A 16,518-nucleotide genomic window follows, 5' to 3' on the forward strand; every position below is an offset into this window, starting at 1 on the left:
CGTTTCTGTAAAAATAAACCAGTTCATAGGAAAATACACCGGTGGGCTTGTGAGTCAGAAATGAAGTTGAAGAAGTTACATGCTAATGAATCTAGTATTATCTAGGGAATATGATAGCTAAGTCTGACATTTTTTATCCCATTTGCATCTCTCCAGTATGCCTGAGGTTTTCCTCTTGACAATACAGTTTGCTCCTGTGTCCAATGCATATCAAGATTACCTGGTGCAGGAATAGACCATATTTGGAGCAACACTTAAGTATATGCAGAAGCTGGGATGAAATACAGCAGCTCATATACTAAATGGAATATCTTGCTATAAATGCATCTGTTCTGTTTTTCCACTTCTGGGTGCTGTTTATAAATAGATATTTTACCTGTAAGTTTTCTGGCACCATTTCACATGACAGCCTACATCTCTCCCTCCACTACACTGCCTCTCCTTGGTTTAATAGTTGTGCTTGATCTGGATCTTCAGTTGCTTCTGCTCAGATGTTCTCAATGAGAGGGTCCTTCAGCTGTGGAGCTTATTTCACTTTTCCCCTCAAACCTAGATTGTTTGTATTTGATCTAAAGCCAGTCTTCTTGTGCAGCCACCTGGGGAGGGATGGGTTAGAGGCACTGGCCATGAAGCAACATAAGAAGCTAAAAGATTTGAGAGGCAGAACTTCTTGCTACCTGGTAATAAGCAGGAATTAGCTGATATTCTGTTAAAAAAAATAAAAAAAAAAAAATAAAAAAGCAGTGGTAATTCTGTTAAAGTACCTGAAACCTTCTTTAATGCATGCTGCAGAGCAGAAAAGGAGACATTGTAAATACCAATGCCATACCTCCTGGTGGATAATCTTGTTTACAAGGGTTTATGCAATAACAAAATAAGATACATTAAAATTAAATAATAACAAATATAGAACTGGTAACATTTATATCATGTTATATATTGTTGAGCTTGAAACTCTGACAACATTTTCACCTATATCTGCCTGCATTAATTACAGCACTTGCTCAGTTTTATACATTTCATTCCTAATCTTTCATACACTATGTACTTTAAAAAGAGTGGAGAGACACTTGGGAATGAGTATATCTGCACTTGGTACACAGTCTACACTTCTCTTTGTAAATGATTTTGTACCTCCTGTTACTGCTTGTCACTTCCTTAATTATCTCTCCTTTTGTCTCAAATCTTATTCTGAAAAGACAAAACCTACAACATCTTATACCTGATGCATACTTGCCTAATGGAATTATGAAATCAGCTTTTTTAAACTTACATACTTGAGAAAATACTTGTTGCTAATTCATTGAGCTTGCCATTTATTTTGTTTTTCCAATGGCATGATTTCAACTTTTCATGTTTGATAGGTTTCTTCCCTTTCCTTTCAACATTTTTTTGTTTATTTATTTCTATATTTACACTCTTTCTCACTTGAAGTTTGGCTTAAACTTGAGAAAGTTGAGTCTAAATCATTTTACTATTTATAGTTTCTGTGGCAGTTCAGACGGTGACCCTGAGATTCAATAGCAGCATCTTTTCACTGTCTTTTCCTCACACTTATTGAATTTCATGGGGAGAAGGGGACTCCTTGCATACCTGTTTGTGATTGTCCTCTGTATCATTACACTGGCTGTCCATAAATCTCTCAGTACTGAAGCTACTTTAGATTATAGCGGTTTGAACCAAGCAGATTTAAAATATCTTTGATCCCAGCAGTGAAAATTGCCCTTGTATTTTTACGGTGCTATTACAGACCATCTTCCCAGCGTGTTTTGTTCTGGTTTTTTCCTTAGAATGCAAGAAAGTCTGGGCTCTGGGGAGGATGTGCTTTGCTGTTTAGTTTGGGTTAGTCAGATTTTGGTGTAGAAGGAGTGCAAATAGGAGCACTACAGACACTGTGTTTCCTGCCTCGACCTCTGACGAGGGCGAATGCCGAGGCACCGCTGCCTCTCCAAAGCCAAGCCCTGATGGCAGCCTGAGGTTTCTGCAAGGAGTTTCCATGCCTGCTGCTACAACTGACAAAGGAAGGAAAGGCTTCATCCTTTTTCTCACTGTCAGTCCAGCTTTGCACCAGTCTGTGCTGCAGTTTCTTCTTTGCCAGGCCGCTGTGCCAGGCAGCGATGCTGCTGGTGCTGGTGCTGGGGCAGTGCCATCAGGAGAGGAGACGATGCTGCTCCCGTCAGCGTATCAGCGATACCGGTGGTCTTGTGTATTACAAAAACCTACCTCGACACACGCTGTGGCTAAACTGGATGATCAAAGAGAGATTCGGGGTTCCCAAAGGGATCCACGTGCAGGATCTAGACCAGAACCCGAGTTAGTCTGGAGAAATCCTTCTTCTGGGAGAACAGAGGACGGAGCACCCAGGAGGCCACAGCTCCTCTGTCGAGACACAGTGCTGCTGTCATGAATCACCCTTCCGCCAGCTCCAGCTCCCAGGACATTACAGCTGGGTCTGTGGTGACTGAATTTAAAATATTCTCTACCTGTCTCCTCACTTGGAATCAGACCACGGTTATTAATAGGTCTCAGTATATGTTAGTAGCGTTATTAAGAGCATTTCTGCTCTGCATTTGTAATAGACTTAGTGCTTGCCAAGACAGTCCTTACTCCAAGGACAGCTCATGTTATCTTAGCCCTATATTGCAGTAAGTCAAAACAATACTCATGTTCCTTTAAAAACTAATACCTGTGTCATGTATCAAGTTCAGTCCCAATGTACTATGTGCAATCAACTTGTATGGTTTATCACCTAATGGGATTTTTAAAAGTTCTAAAATGAGTCAGAAGCCATGAAAGAAAGGGCACTCAACAAACCTGTAGTGAGATATTTTCTTGCCCAGACTTCTCATCCTTCATTGCTCTTTCCAGTCTCCTCAGGTCGAGCAGCATCTTTTGTTTACTGTGCCACGTGGGACCGAGAGAGCGTAGCTGGAGCTGGGGTGGATGAGACGGGCACACTAAACAAGAGTAAACGTGTCTGAATTTTGCTGGCTGCTCTCGCTATCCCTGTTATCCTTGACAAGGGGGCTGCAAACCTACAGCAGGGGGTTAGCAGGAGGGAATACAGGTCCCACCTGGCATAGCTGGGGAAAAAAAAGATGCATAGGTACTATGTATAGCTTGTTACTTTCGTTGGCTTTAATGTCGACTTTAGTAGACAGTTACTCCAGCCTTAAGAGCAGTTAGTGATCTCAGTAGTAGTGGAGCTCCAAAAGCAGCGGGGAAGAGCAGTGGCAGTCCTACTCCTCTCCTTGCCTCCTTTGAAGCAACTAGGTTTTCCCGGAGGAAGGCCAGCCATATCACATCCCTTTCCTTCCTAGGAGCCAGTGTAAACATTCAGTGCGAATCCATAATGATTTCTTTAGGAGTAAGTGGCTATACCACCCTTCCTGCAGCCTGCTGTGTGCCCTCTGTTCCTATTACCAGTTCCCTTATATATCCTGTTCAGGTGACAGCTGTAAATAAGCACAAGTCTCTGGCAGCCAGGATTCACTCGGAATTAAATTCTGGGATAGGGAGCTGTCAGCTAACTGACTTCTGTGGCATCATAGCTGTCATTTGAATGAATTACAGACCACAGTATCCATTTGTCTGGGGGCCTGTAAGCAAGAGGGGTGGAACAAGTTGGGGCAAATGACTGAAATTTAATACAGGTTTCTGCAAGCTTTTCAAACGTCATGCACCCATCTTCAGCATGGTTATTTTGTGTGGCTAACAGCATTTCCATGTAAACTGGAATAATCTTCTGTTGAAAGCTCTCATTAGTATGAAAAAAAAAATTGATTATACAATTAGATGAGGCTTATTTTGCTCTGTTCTAGCAAAGACTAAAACATCTGGGTCGAAGTTTCATAGTGGTTGCGTATGCACAATTTACACTCTGGGATTGGCAGCTTCTCTTCAGATGCTGAGGAGCAAGACATCCCCCCCCCCCTTCCACGCTGCTTGTAGAGTGCGGTGCCCCATGCTGATGATGCCAGGCAGATTTAATTGTGCATGCTCAAAGAGAAAAATGACATCCACGCTTGGGTTAGTGCTCTCTGTGGCAAGCTGACAAATCCCCCAGCTGTCAGCTAACCTCAAAGGCAAGTGTACGTGGCTCCAGCTTATGTCTGCTTGCATTCTGCCCATAGGCATTTATAAGCTGAAACTCATATTGGCTGCAACACATTCAGACTGCTACTGAGACAAATGTATGGTCTATTTTATGTGTTTCAATCTCTAAGGGTGACCCACACAATTAAGGTTTATTTTTCAGACAGACTATAAGCAGGTGAAGACAGCAATTTTTTGCATATGTGGCAAGTGAAAGGGCATAATGTTTATGGCTATGGATCTGGCTAAGTTGCTCATTGCTTAGAGAAAATCATTTCTTCCTTGGGCTCAGATGGATTATATTTATATTTTTATGTATTTATTGGGGTTACTGGCTGCCAGAGAACTGCATGCACACAAAACGGCCTTACGTAAGTGCCAATATATATGGGCAAATGCAGAGAGGCGTGTGTTGCTAATGCAATATTGGAGTCATGGAGGAGGGCTTCTGGCAGAAGCATAGTCACTTGTGGTGCACTGCAGGCTGTCCATCTAAACCTATCATCACCTGGCACCTATGCTGTAGTGAAATAATCAGCCCAATCTGCAAATGGGCAAAAAGCCATCTTAACAGATGTAGGTTGACTGTAGGTAACCAGGAAACCATGCATATACATTAAAACATGGGTTCAGGGAGCATGGGTCTTATCTGGGGACATCAAAGCAGCTGTCAGTGTTGAGCTCCTCTGTCGACTGTTGAGAACATACGCCATACCCGTCAGACACCCACGCAGGGTGGGCTAGAGCCAGCTCCCACGGTTCTGGTAAACTTTGTAGGAATTGCTTGGTTGGGCATGGTCTCAGCTACAGATTAATCTCGTGCTTTGCGGTGAACTTTGTATTTGTATTAGAGAGACAAAGAATGAAGTTTGAGGATGCAGTTGCATCCACCTCATTTGCATGCCCAGCCGAGGCACTGTCTCACCCAAATTTTAGGTGATGGAGAGGGCTATCCAACCTACCTGGCACAATTGTCTAAGTAGACACTGATAGAGAGAGGCTTTGGGTATGTGCAGGGAAAAGTCCCATACGTTTACATTTTGAATGCATTGAGGTCTTAGAACAGGATCTTAGAATATAAAGAAATAACAGGAAATGCCAAGTATCTCTATAGACTCAGGATTTAGTTCACCAAGCTTTTCTGGTACTGAGCAGCCAGTGCTGCTATTCTTTTTTGTAACAGTCTGATATTAAAGCACTCAGCTAGAAAGTGGGAATTCCTCGGTTCTTGGCCTCGTCAGTATAATAAACTGCAGATCCTGACACTATGAGTCCAGATGAGTGGTTCTCACCATGCTTTGAAGGTGAATCGTAGCACAGGTCACTCTCGTGAGGCCACAATGAACACAAAGAAGCAGCAACTCCAGGGAGGTCCTCACCACCTGTTATTTTCACAGGCTTAGTGCTTCCCCATACACACAAGGGAGCATGAGGACGATGTCTCTTTTAGTGTCCGAAATTAGTATGCACCTACGAAACAAAAAAAGGGGCATATTCACATCATCTAGCTCCACCTGAAGTTCACTGGGGCTTCTGTGTCCTATTGGCTGGCTATGGGTCTTCTGAAGCATGTACTCAATGGAAGTTTTAGGCTAATTGGAATTTAAGCTGCCTGAAAATAGCCCCAAAGCAGCAACGTCAAGATTTAGGGGAGGTACTCTAGCTTCAATGAATCTGTGCAAATACACGGAGCTCTGGAGCTCTTTTACTGATGCTGGGAGCTGGGCAGGATGCAGAAGTGCCACAGGAGTCCAAATCCATCTCCTGTGTCCTTTCTGCTACCTGAGCGTGGGAAGAGAGGATCGCAGGATGGGGCATGTGTATGTCTGTGAATATGGTGTTCCTGTTGGCAGCGCAAAGCTTCAGGGAATATTAGGTGCCTGAGAAAAAAGGAGTGTTTCGCAGTTCAGGCAATGCAGGCTGAGATTTCCAGGACCATAGGACCTCTGCATAGGCCAGCTGTACTTTTGAGTTATTGATGCCTCGGGACCTTTGGGAAGCACTTTAAGAATTACAGAGAAAATAACCACAAGAAAAGCATTTATTTTTGTGACTACTTTTTCACTCAGCTAAAATCAAGGAATTTGATGACTTAAATACAAGGTGTTAATATGTAGTTGTTCGTCTGTAGAATTAAGATGCCTGTAAATCTGTCCTAGTAGTAGTAACACTATGTGGAGGATAGTCTGCTCTTTGCATTATACATGGCTAGCTTAACTGTGTAAGGAATATGTGTATGCTATAAAATGTCATCTGTGTAAGGAACCAAGTAAACCCTATTCATACTTCGAAATTGTCAGTGTGAAGAATTGTGATTATCATTTTAGGTTTGACTTCCATAACTCTGCATTCTTAAGGTAGTTTGCGTTTAACCTAAATTACTCTTCCCTTAACTATGGAGTTAGAATGAAATTCAGCTGTCACAGATAAGAGTAATGATATTTATTAGTAGTGCAAATCATCCATACACATGGAAGGAACTTAAACGTGCAAAGCACATCAGGACAGGAGATCACAGTCCTTAAGGGATTGATTTATCCTTGACTTCTAGGAGCCTTTGTTATGCTAATGATAGATATATATTCCCAAAATCCATTGCCTCTGTCTATGCCTTACCCTTTGATTTCTTTATTAACTCTCCTCCCTTGTCACTATGTGTTCTTGTTAATTCAGATCAGGTTTTGCAGCTTGCGTCATACTTTGCTATCTTTTACCAAAATGGCTTATTGAGTTCTGTCGCAGCTTACGTGCTTTCCCCTCTTTGCCTCACCTCTCTGCCGGCACTGCCAGGAGGGCCCCTGGGTGAGCTGCCACCGGTCGGGCTTTGTTCCTAGAGCAGTCGGTGCAACCGACCTCATTAATCATTTCTAACCGTCATTAATAAACATAATTTTGGTAATTTGGGGCAAACGTGTTCATGTACTGCAGAATACTGAATGCTTTATGTAAATATGTAATTTGGGTTTTAGGCACTTACATAAACATTACTATTTATGGTGGTCCTCGGTGCTGCTGACTTTGCTAAGGTCGTAAACCCTTGGTATTTCTGAAGTCAAGGTGCATGTTTAGGTGAATAGTCATGGGCATGGGTGGTTAGCTCACCTACAGTGGTTGTTTGCAAACATTGACGACCGTGATATGAGTAGATGGCACCCTTAGTATCATCAGTAAATGGAAAAGCTGTTTATAGGCAATAAAGTCTTTAAGGATATAAACAAGAGCAAAACATAGATTATTGTAGATTATCAGCTGTAAGAATAGCTGTAAGACTATTAGAGACCTATAAGAAAAGCTAAGAAATACAGAACATTTTGCATGAGCTTATTTTAATAGGAGGAGCGGTGCTTTTTTTCTGAAACACAATATACTACTGCAGTGTGTAGCTACTTCATTATACTTTCTTCAGAACAGGTATGTCTTGCAACATCTTGTACTCTCTCTTGGGACTAGATATATATGAAACATCAGCAGCGTAATTTTGCTCATGTGCTAGGCTCTGAACTCAGCTACAATTAAATATTCAGCAGGATACTCTGTCTCTAGCTAGACTCACGCAGCAGTTATGAAAGATTAATTCAGTGTTTCCGTTTAATGAAAGAGTTGAAGTAAACATATCTGTTGAAAATTTCAGATTTCAGGTTTAGAAATTATGATCTTTATTATGCTTTTTAAAGGGCACATAAGATAAATGATCTATATAGAGCTACAATTTTTTATTGAAGTCTTTCAGGATATCCGTCCCAGCATCTTAATTACAGTCTTCCGTGTACTTTGTTGTCTTTACCTTGCCATGTCAAAAGACATTGTACATATTTCTTAACTGGACACGCGGTAAATAACCTGTAGAAAAAACTAAGGGCATTGCATAGCAGAATGGTGCAGATTTGCAGATCTTGCTGTATATTGTAAATTTAGTTTGGATTTTCTGATTCATCAATACTGAGATTTTAAGTGATATGTGTATCTGAGGAAGGAATAGCAGCTTTGAGACAGTTTCTGGTATAATTCATTTATACGGCAGTGTTCCAAAGGCGAGAGATGAAAGCAGCAACACAGAAAGTTCCAATTTCTATCCCTTGCAGGTCCTTTCTCTCCCCGCCCCCCATCTTTCCCTTACAAAATTTACTTGCATTATTAATGAAGTTCAGTCCCAGCACTGGTGTGGAATCTGAAGGGTAAACTCAAGCAGCACATTTGAAGTCCTGATCCTTGTAAAACCAGTGCGAATAACAGATGATACTAAGCAAGGCACTGTAGCTGGTACCTGTTCAGCAATTGCTGTAAATGTGACCTCATTGATTCTATCTCTGTTTTTCCCTCTGTGTTTTACAGAGCACATTGATTTAGGAAAATGTCTTTGGCTTATTACCATTAATGTCAGAATGATAGAAAAATGTGCAAAAAGATTTGGGGATTGGTGTGAACTGAAAGCCGTTATCTGGTTTATTAGCAAATTAGGGACTTGTTTTTAATTATGATTCTGCTGCAAATAGCACGCGCTATTTTATATAAATGGGGTTCTGAATTTCATTAATAGATTTTACTCCAGCTGCACTCCCTAGAAATTTAGAAGGGAAATCGTGACCAGGCCTACACTCTTGTAGAACCCAACAGGATCAGCATCATATCTTCGGGCAGGGCAGCTCTCCGGACCTCCTCAGGAAGGAGAAGGAACACGCAAGGCCCCGTTTCTGTCTCACTGTCCCCTTGGTCATTAGCTCGGCTAAAAAGGGGCGTCACGTGTAAGGCGTCCTGGACAGTCACCCAGCGAGGAGCAGCTGGCACGGGGGCATTTTCAGGGCCTTGCGTGACAGTCAACGGCCGTGGCCTGTGGAAGGATGGGAAGACTGAAGGGCTGAAATTCAATAATCCTTTCTGGTTTGAAGCACTAATTACCTGTCGCACAGTTTGCTGCCAGCGAGCCGACTACTGCAGTGGGCTCTTATTGCTGTGATCAGCAGGCAAAGAGCTGAATGCAAAAGGAAGGAAGCTAAAGAAAAAGGAACTTCTGACTGAGACAAAGGTTGCAAAATAAGTAAAAATTGCCCAATGTTCTGTATTTTGGATCAGTAAGAAAAGGAAATTCATCCGATGTTCTGTTTACTGAGCCAGCAGAAGCTTGCAGTGCTCGAGTTGATACCCTGCAGTCTTAGAATGGGCCTATTTTATATCATTTAACAGTTTTATATAGTAAACATAGCCTTGTTACTTATGAGTCCTAAAGAGAGAACTCCTTTCAGAAGTTGTTTAGTGGATATACAGAACAACTGAAGGCTACATTCAGTGGTGCTAATTGGTATTGGATTGAATCATCCAGTCAAATGACTCTAGTGTAAATTTTGCATGCTAAGGTGCAACGTAAGGTGAAATTTGTATTTTAAGTGCATAAAGGTAGCCAGGGATGTCTGCCAAAAAAATACAAAATATTTATAAAATGCATTTTTTTATCTAATTTCAAGTTGTTTGAGATTGGTACCTTTTGTATATGAAAGTCCATTTGCATCTTGTATACAGATATGTTCTTGGTGTCTGCTTTGTGTTTATGCCTCCTGTGCCTCGTGTGTTTTATTTTATGTGTACATGTTCTTTATGGCCACCTTAACTACCCATATAAATTTGTCTGCCCATGTATTATAGGTAGTTGTCCACTCCCACTGTGTGGTTTTTCAGCACACAGGCTATAATGCAGAGCAATTCACCCAAATACCACACATGTAATTCCTGGTTTGGGTGGTTTGGCAGGTCAGCCAAAACACAAAGTTTCAGCAAGTTTCACCTTTTGCATTTCAGGATTATAATGATGAAATTCGCCAGGAGCAGCTGAGAGAACTGTCGTATTTGAACGGTTCTGAAGATTCCGCACGTGGACGGGGCATTCGAGGAAGAGGGATCCGTGTCCCACCTACAGCTCCTTCAAGGTGGGGTAACCTGAGCTACTATGCTAATAGCTTTAGAAAGTGTAAACAATGGTAAACCAAACAAAGTTTTTTTATTAAAAAAAAAAAGAAGAAAGTCACATAGACATCATGGTCAGGAAAACAAAATGTTTTTCTTCCAGTAACTTGTGTGGTCTGTGTTGTGCCAGGTTCTCTGATCTACAGTTCACAGGCTACAGTGGGTGGTATATGAGTATCAAGCAACAAATTAGAGCAGATTATGAAGCCAGTGAAAGGATATTTCTAGGAAAGAATACTGTTATGCTGGCACAGAATTGGTATGGTCAGTAGCATAAAATCATTGGTCAATAAAACAGTATAGTCAGAGGAGGCTACATAGTCTGGAATGGAACTTTATTTGCCAAAAATTACTTTTTTTTGTATGCATATTATAGCTATAAAATATATATTGCATTATATATTATTTGTTGTATGTGTTATCAGTTTTATATGAATTTGATTGGCATAATCTAAAAACATTGGTGTATAAAAGTTTCCTGAATTCTTCAAAGTATTTTTTCATATATAGGTGACAGATAGCTCTGCTTGTTCAAAAGGCCAGTGTATAATCTTAATACACTCTTTCAGACTCATTTTTCACTGTGAACCCTTAAGAAATTTGTTGCCTTAGGCATCTAAGTTACCTAGCTACTTCTAGGCATCCATAGAGATCATTTCAGGATGGGTCCTAAGAAATCCACTTTTATTTTGGAGGAAATAGGATATGGAGGTACCTTATTTTATGCTGACAGAGGAGCTGTTCTATGGTAATTGAACTGGCTGATCTTGCTTATGACCTTTTTTTTTTTTTGCCTGAAGGTGTCTATCATGTTTTCCCTCAATTCTTCTTGAATGCAATTTTTTATTAGTAGTATGATGCTCATACGTAGGATTTTTTACACTTGGCATTCATGACCATCTTCCACTCAAAGTCTTTTTGGGTTCAGAAACCAGTTTTCCTTACACCGAAGATCTCTGAAGGGCTTGACTTCATAACGATGTTCAGAACATCGCTGCAACAGACTGACAGCTTTTAAATTAGGTTCAAAGCATAATCAGTGGAGTGCTGGCCCCCAATTCCTGCAAAATACCCACCTGATTGGATCAGTTGCATAGATATAGGATATTGTATGCTTTCCCTATTTTCCAGTCAGAAATCCCAGGAGAATATTAAAAAAAAAAAAAAAAAATGCAACTGAAGTATTTTAAGCTAAATATTTATGCTAATAATTTATGCTAAGAGCATAATTATATTTATGGTGATGCAGTTGATATGCTTGAGGGAAAGGATGCCATCCAGAGGAATCTTGACAGGCTTGAGAAGTGGGCCCATGTCAGCCTCATGAAGTTCAACAAGGCCAAGTGCAAGGTCCTGCACATGGGTCGGGGCAACCATCAGTTTCAATACAGGCTGGGGGATGAAGGGATTGAGAGCAGCCCTGAGGAGAAGGACTCGGGGGTAGTGGTGGGTGAAAAGCTGGACATGACCTGGCAACGTGCGCTCGCAGCCCAGAAAGCCGACCGCATCCTGGGCTGCATCAAAGGAAGCGTGGCCAGCAGGTCGCGGGAGGGGATTCTGCCCCTCTGCTGCGCTCTGGTGAGACCCCACCTGCAGTACTGCGTCCAGATCTGGGGTCCTCAGCATAAGGAGAGACATGGACCTGTTGGAGCGGGTCAGAGGAGGGACACAAACATGATCAGAGGGCTGGAGCACCTCTCCTGTGAAGACAGGCTGAGAGAGTTGGGGTTGCTCAGCCTGGAGAAGACAAGGCTCCAGGGAGACCTTATAGCAGCCTGCCAGTACCTAAAGGGAGCCTACAAGAAAGATGGGGACAGACTTTTTAGTAGGGACTGTAGTACCAGGACAGGGGCCAATGGTTTAAAACTGAAAGAGGGTAGGTTGAGTTTGGACGTCAGGAAGAAGTTGTTTTTAGTGAGGGTGGTGAGGCAGTGGAACAGGTTGCCCAGAGAGGTTGTGGCTGCCCCATCCCTGGCAGTGTTCAAGGCCAGGTTGGATGGGGCTTTGAGCAACCTGGTCTAGCAGAAGGTGTTCCTGCCCATAGTGGGGGGTTGGACCAGAGGATCTCTGAAGGTCCCTTGCAATCCAAACCGTTCTGTGATTCTAAAATTGGCTACTGAAACTTGTAGTAAAGTAGTGAACACCACAAGCTAGTACTGTGGGTTTGGTTGTCTCAGCAGAGAATGAGCCACTGCTCACACTGCTGCAGGAGACCTGACTTCCATTCACAGCTCTGGACCAGGGTGTCACGCATGGCTATACCTGGCACTTGCAGTCTTCAGAAAGGGCAGCACACTCCGGAGCATACTGCTCTGAAACAAAACCCACAGATTGCTTCCCTGAAATATCCCCCTTCTAATTTGTCATGCGGCATAGTTACAAGAACCTCTTTTTAACCAGTAACAGCTTCTTCTGACTTACCAATTAGTACGGCAAGGTGGATATAGCATAAATAAACAGGAGGATGCTGAACCACTCTATGCTTGTCCGTATGCGCTGTTCTCTCTGCACAGTGGGGGAAAGCAGAATCCTGTGCTACCCTTCCCTTGTGCTGAACTAAATTAGATGGGAAGATCTCACTTTCCTTTTATACTCCCAGACTACTTTGCCTTGCAAGTTTCTGCCGTCCTGCATCATCTTCCGCGAGTCAGTTTTTCCCACCTACCAATAAACAGCAGAATGAGAGTGCTGATTGCTCTTGTAAAATAGCTGGAGAGCAACAGAAGAAGTTCCTCTCTTTCTTCTTCCTCTAGAACTATTTTGGAGTAACTCTGCAACTCCGTGAATTACAATGACCCAGAATTTCATTAGCACAAGCAACAAGAGGGTCAGGTGTAAAAGGCACGGGATGGCTTAAAAATAACGCCTTTCCATAACAGGCGTCCTGCCTGAGCTATCGCCTAAAGGCGCTTGACATTGCAACTGCCAGCGCCCCAGCGTTACGCGGTACTTTAAGTAGCGGTAAAAACGTAAGAGCCTTTAGAAGGGGGCGGCGCTTGCATGTCCTCCCTCGCCGCGCACGCCGACGTGACCGTTCCTTCTTGCTCCCCGCAGGGGCCGCGGGGGTGCCATCCCTCCGCCCCCGCCCGGACGAGGTGCCCAAGCGCCCAGAGGAGCGCCGGTGACCCGAGGAGCCCTCCCCGTCCCACCAGTGGCGAGAGGCGTTCCCAGCCCTCGAGCGAGGGGTGCCCCGGCTGTCCCGGGCTACAGACCGCCCCCGCCACCCGCCCACGAGGCCTACGAAGACTACGTAAGTAACCGCGCGCATCCGTCGCGTACGCGAGCCCAGCTCTGCGGTGAGCGTCGGGGGCCTCCCAGTTGGAAGACTCCGGGCCAGTAATGGCCCGGCCTCTGCCGCTTACCCGCCGCCGCCGAACCGCGGTCTGGGCGATACGGCGTGTCTGCGGACCCGCGGCTTGGGCGGTGCGGGTTCGTAGAATCGTTGGCAGCTTCCTTTCGGATGCCAGAAGGGCGTGCTGGGTAGCTCTCAGGGTGTCACGAGAGCGCGGCACAGGCACGCGAAAGATTATATCACAGCTGGAAGTCACTCGCCACTGCAGGCAAGTTCTCAGGAATAACAGAGTATATCCTTTGTGAGAAAACAGGGTTGGTTTGTTCTTCTGCATCCTTTTTATTACATACAAATATATATATACGTATATTTGCATTCGACGTTGTGTTACAGATACATAGGAAAGAGAAATTCAGGTGGTGTTCATGAAAGCTGATACGAGGATGCATATTTAGCAAGGAGCAGTACTAACTGTCACCTTTTCTTGTGAGGTGTTAAAAATAATTGTGCTGTAAACATCAAAGCTTTCAAGTCATCCTCATTAATGTTCCCTCCTGGAATTATCACCATAACAACAGATACCCAACTGGAGGAGAAAGTACCATCAAGTATGATGTCTGACTTTTTCCAGCTGTGGCAAATCCAAGGGTAAGATGAACATCCCATCCATTCCATAATCCTATCACGAGGAGAACCGTGGACAGGATACACTATAATTGAGAAGATGCAGTTTTATTCAATTAATAGTCTTCCTAGAACAGAAGAAAGGAAATTGAAACAGAAATTAATCCTTGTTGGTAAAGCTTTACGCAACCATCTGTATTTGTGGAGTCGAGATTAGATCATGGCCACTTCAAATCAGGGATGCACATTCTGTTCATGCCAAGCGTCACAACTGAACAACAGCTGCAAAAAAGGAGGGGAGGAAAGTCACCCTCTGTTATTATTTACCTCAACACAGTTTCCATCTTAGCCCTGCTAAAAAAGGAATTTAAAAAGTATACCCTTCCTTGATAGATAGTATATTATCTGTTAGTATCAAAATGTATGGGACCTTCCTGTCTGTGCAGAGCTGCGTCTTTTCCTAATCCATGAGTGACAAATTTCAAAACAGAACCCTTGTAATGTAAGATTAAGACTATAAATTAAGTAAATCTTTTTTTTTTTTTTCCCCTCCTCTACAGTACTGGTAAATGTCCTAGTGTATTAAATAGTTTTTAGGGAACACTTCTTACGCTTTTTCTGGATGGTAAATATATGCAAAGCAGGAGGAGAAGTTGAGGCAGCTGGATTATCGAGGTTAGGAAAACATTCAGCCAGTTCCCCATTGTTTTAAAATGCTTAGTCTCTCATGAGCACAAAATATACACACAACTGAAGGAGTCATTTTAGTTTGTAATAGATTACTCCAATAAAAACAAATAACTGTGTGTGTGTTTCTAGTAGGCAAGAAACATATTGCCTTATAGGACAAATTCAGATGTTTTGGAGATCCTTCCATGTCCTGTGTCCTTTCAACATCTATATTCCACAGCTGGGAATGTAAGGGCTTCTCCTGACTTCCTGTCATCCACCAGTTTGCCATGAAAATCTCTTGCCATTTTGCAAAGACTTGTAAGTGCAGTCTAAATCATCTTGGTATCTTACAGGCTGAGATAATTAAAACTCTGTTGGTGTGCAGGTAGAAGGAAAAGTTCACTGTCATGTATCTGTGTATGAATTTGTAAATGATATTTCAGGGGAAAATATTTTTAATTTTGCAGGAAATAATCAACACAGTTTTTCTTTCCAAATAAACCACTACCTCTCATATCTGACTGGATACTAAAAGCAAGTGGATCCATTTGTTGACCAGCAACAAATGTCATGTGTAATTGTTGTTCTTTCACACTGAATCGTAGAGATGAAAAACTAATTTATAATGAATAATTAATCCAATTTACTTTGTCTCATTTTCTGCTTGTAGGCAACCCACAAGCATATTACAATTTCTTTATGTGTTTATGTTTTTCATTTTTGACTATGGTATTTCACTCCAGTTTCTGCCTAGTATATGCAAGCACCATTGGTTTGATTAGTTGTGCACATGAATGCAATGTCATTGATTGTGAGTATCCATATTTTTGATTTTTCTTTGCTCTAATAGAATATAGTCATTTGAATGCTGAGCTGAAAGTGAACTCAAGAAATAGAATAGAATGGCTGCAACGGATTTTTTTTTTAAATATTTCAAGAGCATTTTCTGAAAAAAAAATCTTTAGATATTTGCTCAGCACTACTAATCAGAGATGGTATTGACTGTTTGACCTTGAAACATCTAACTCTTCAAATTGGTTTGGATAAGCATTTAAAAGTTTGGATCACTCCTTTGTCATTATCCAATATCTAACTATTTTGAGGTTTCCTGATGGCCTTTGTGAGAGTCCATAAAAGCAAATGTCTAAAGGTTTCGCAAGAAAAGTGAAGTCTTGTCGTTGTGGAGAATTTATTCACATCAACATTTTGAATGTCATGCCCAACCAAAGGGAAAATAATTTGGAACAGCTTTCAGAAAAGAAGAGGGCTAGGGAGGGAAGGGGGAGTGACACACCTCACGCCTTTTCCTTCACTTGCTTTTGAAACAGATATATAGCTTTTATTGGGTGCAGCATAGATAGTATCTCAGAGGAACTTCAGAAGACTACCCACAGGAAGAGGAGGTACAGACATTAGGAGATAGGTGCAAAAAGAAAGAAATACGTACTACGTGAACCTTCCTCACTTTAAAAACAGCTCAGTGTGTGTGAATTTGCATGGACAGCTTAACTAAGAGCTGCTGTGCAGCTTCTGGGATTAAGGAGCTGGTCCTGGGTTGGCAGCCTGGTGAATAAGAGTGCTGTTCCAAGTGACTAACTTTAGTTCAGGGTGACCAATCTGTACGTGTTCCTCTTCTGCTGAAGGAGAGGTCCCCCAGAGTGCAGTTCAGAGCAGAGGCTTGCCCTGGTCATTGTGAACTTTCTTCAGAAGAAGCTTCTTTCACAAAGCTGAACTTAGCCCTTTGTCATTAGTCTCTGAGATACAATTTTATGCCTCTAGTCCACAAACACTGCCATCCTGAAGATGTCCCTAGCTGCTGAATTGAAAACTTCATTAAAAAGCAGCCTTCTGGACCTCAGGTTGTGTTTTGGGTTTTTTTA

The 16,518-nt window shown here is 42.4% G+C and overlaps 1 protein-coding gene across 1 annotated transcript in view; it reads left to right on the forward strand.

Annotated features, from left to right (window-relative positions):
- Nucleotides 1-16,518, forward strand: part of KHDRBS2 (KH RNA binding domain containing, signal transduction associated 2) — a 362,804-nt gene that overhangs the window by 233,191 nt on the left and 113,095 nt on the right. The window contains exons 5-6 of the mRNA XM_030000725.2: nt 9,886-10,013; nt 13,105-13,300. Coding sequence (XP_029856585.1) covers nt 9,886-10,013; nt 13,105-13,300 — 324 coding nt within the window. The remainder of the gene's footprint in view (nt 1-9,885; nt 10,014-13,104; nt 13,301-16,518) is intronic.

This window comes from Aquila chrysaetos, chromosome 2 (genome assembly GCF_900496995.4).
Source record: "Aquila chrysaetos chrysaetos chromosome 2, bAquChr1.4, whole genome shotgun sequence".
Taxonomy (NCBI): Eukaryota; Metazoa; Chordata; class Aves; order Accipitriformes; family Accipitridae; genus Aquila; species Aquila chrysaetos.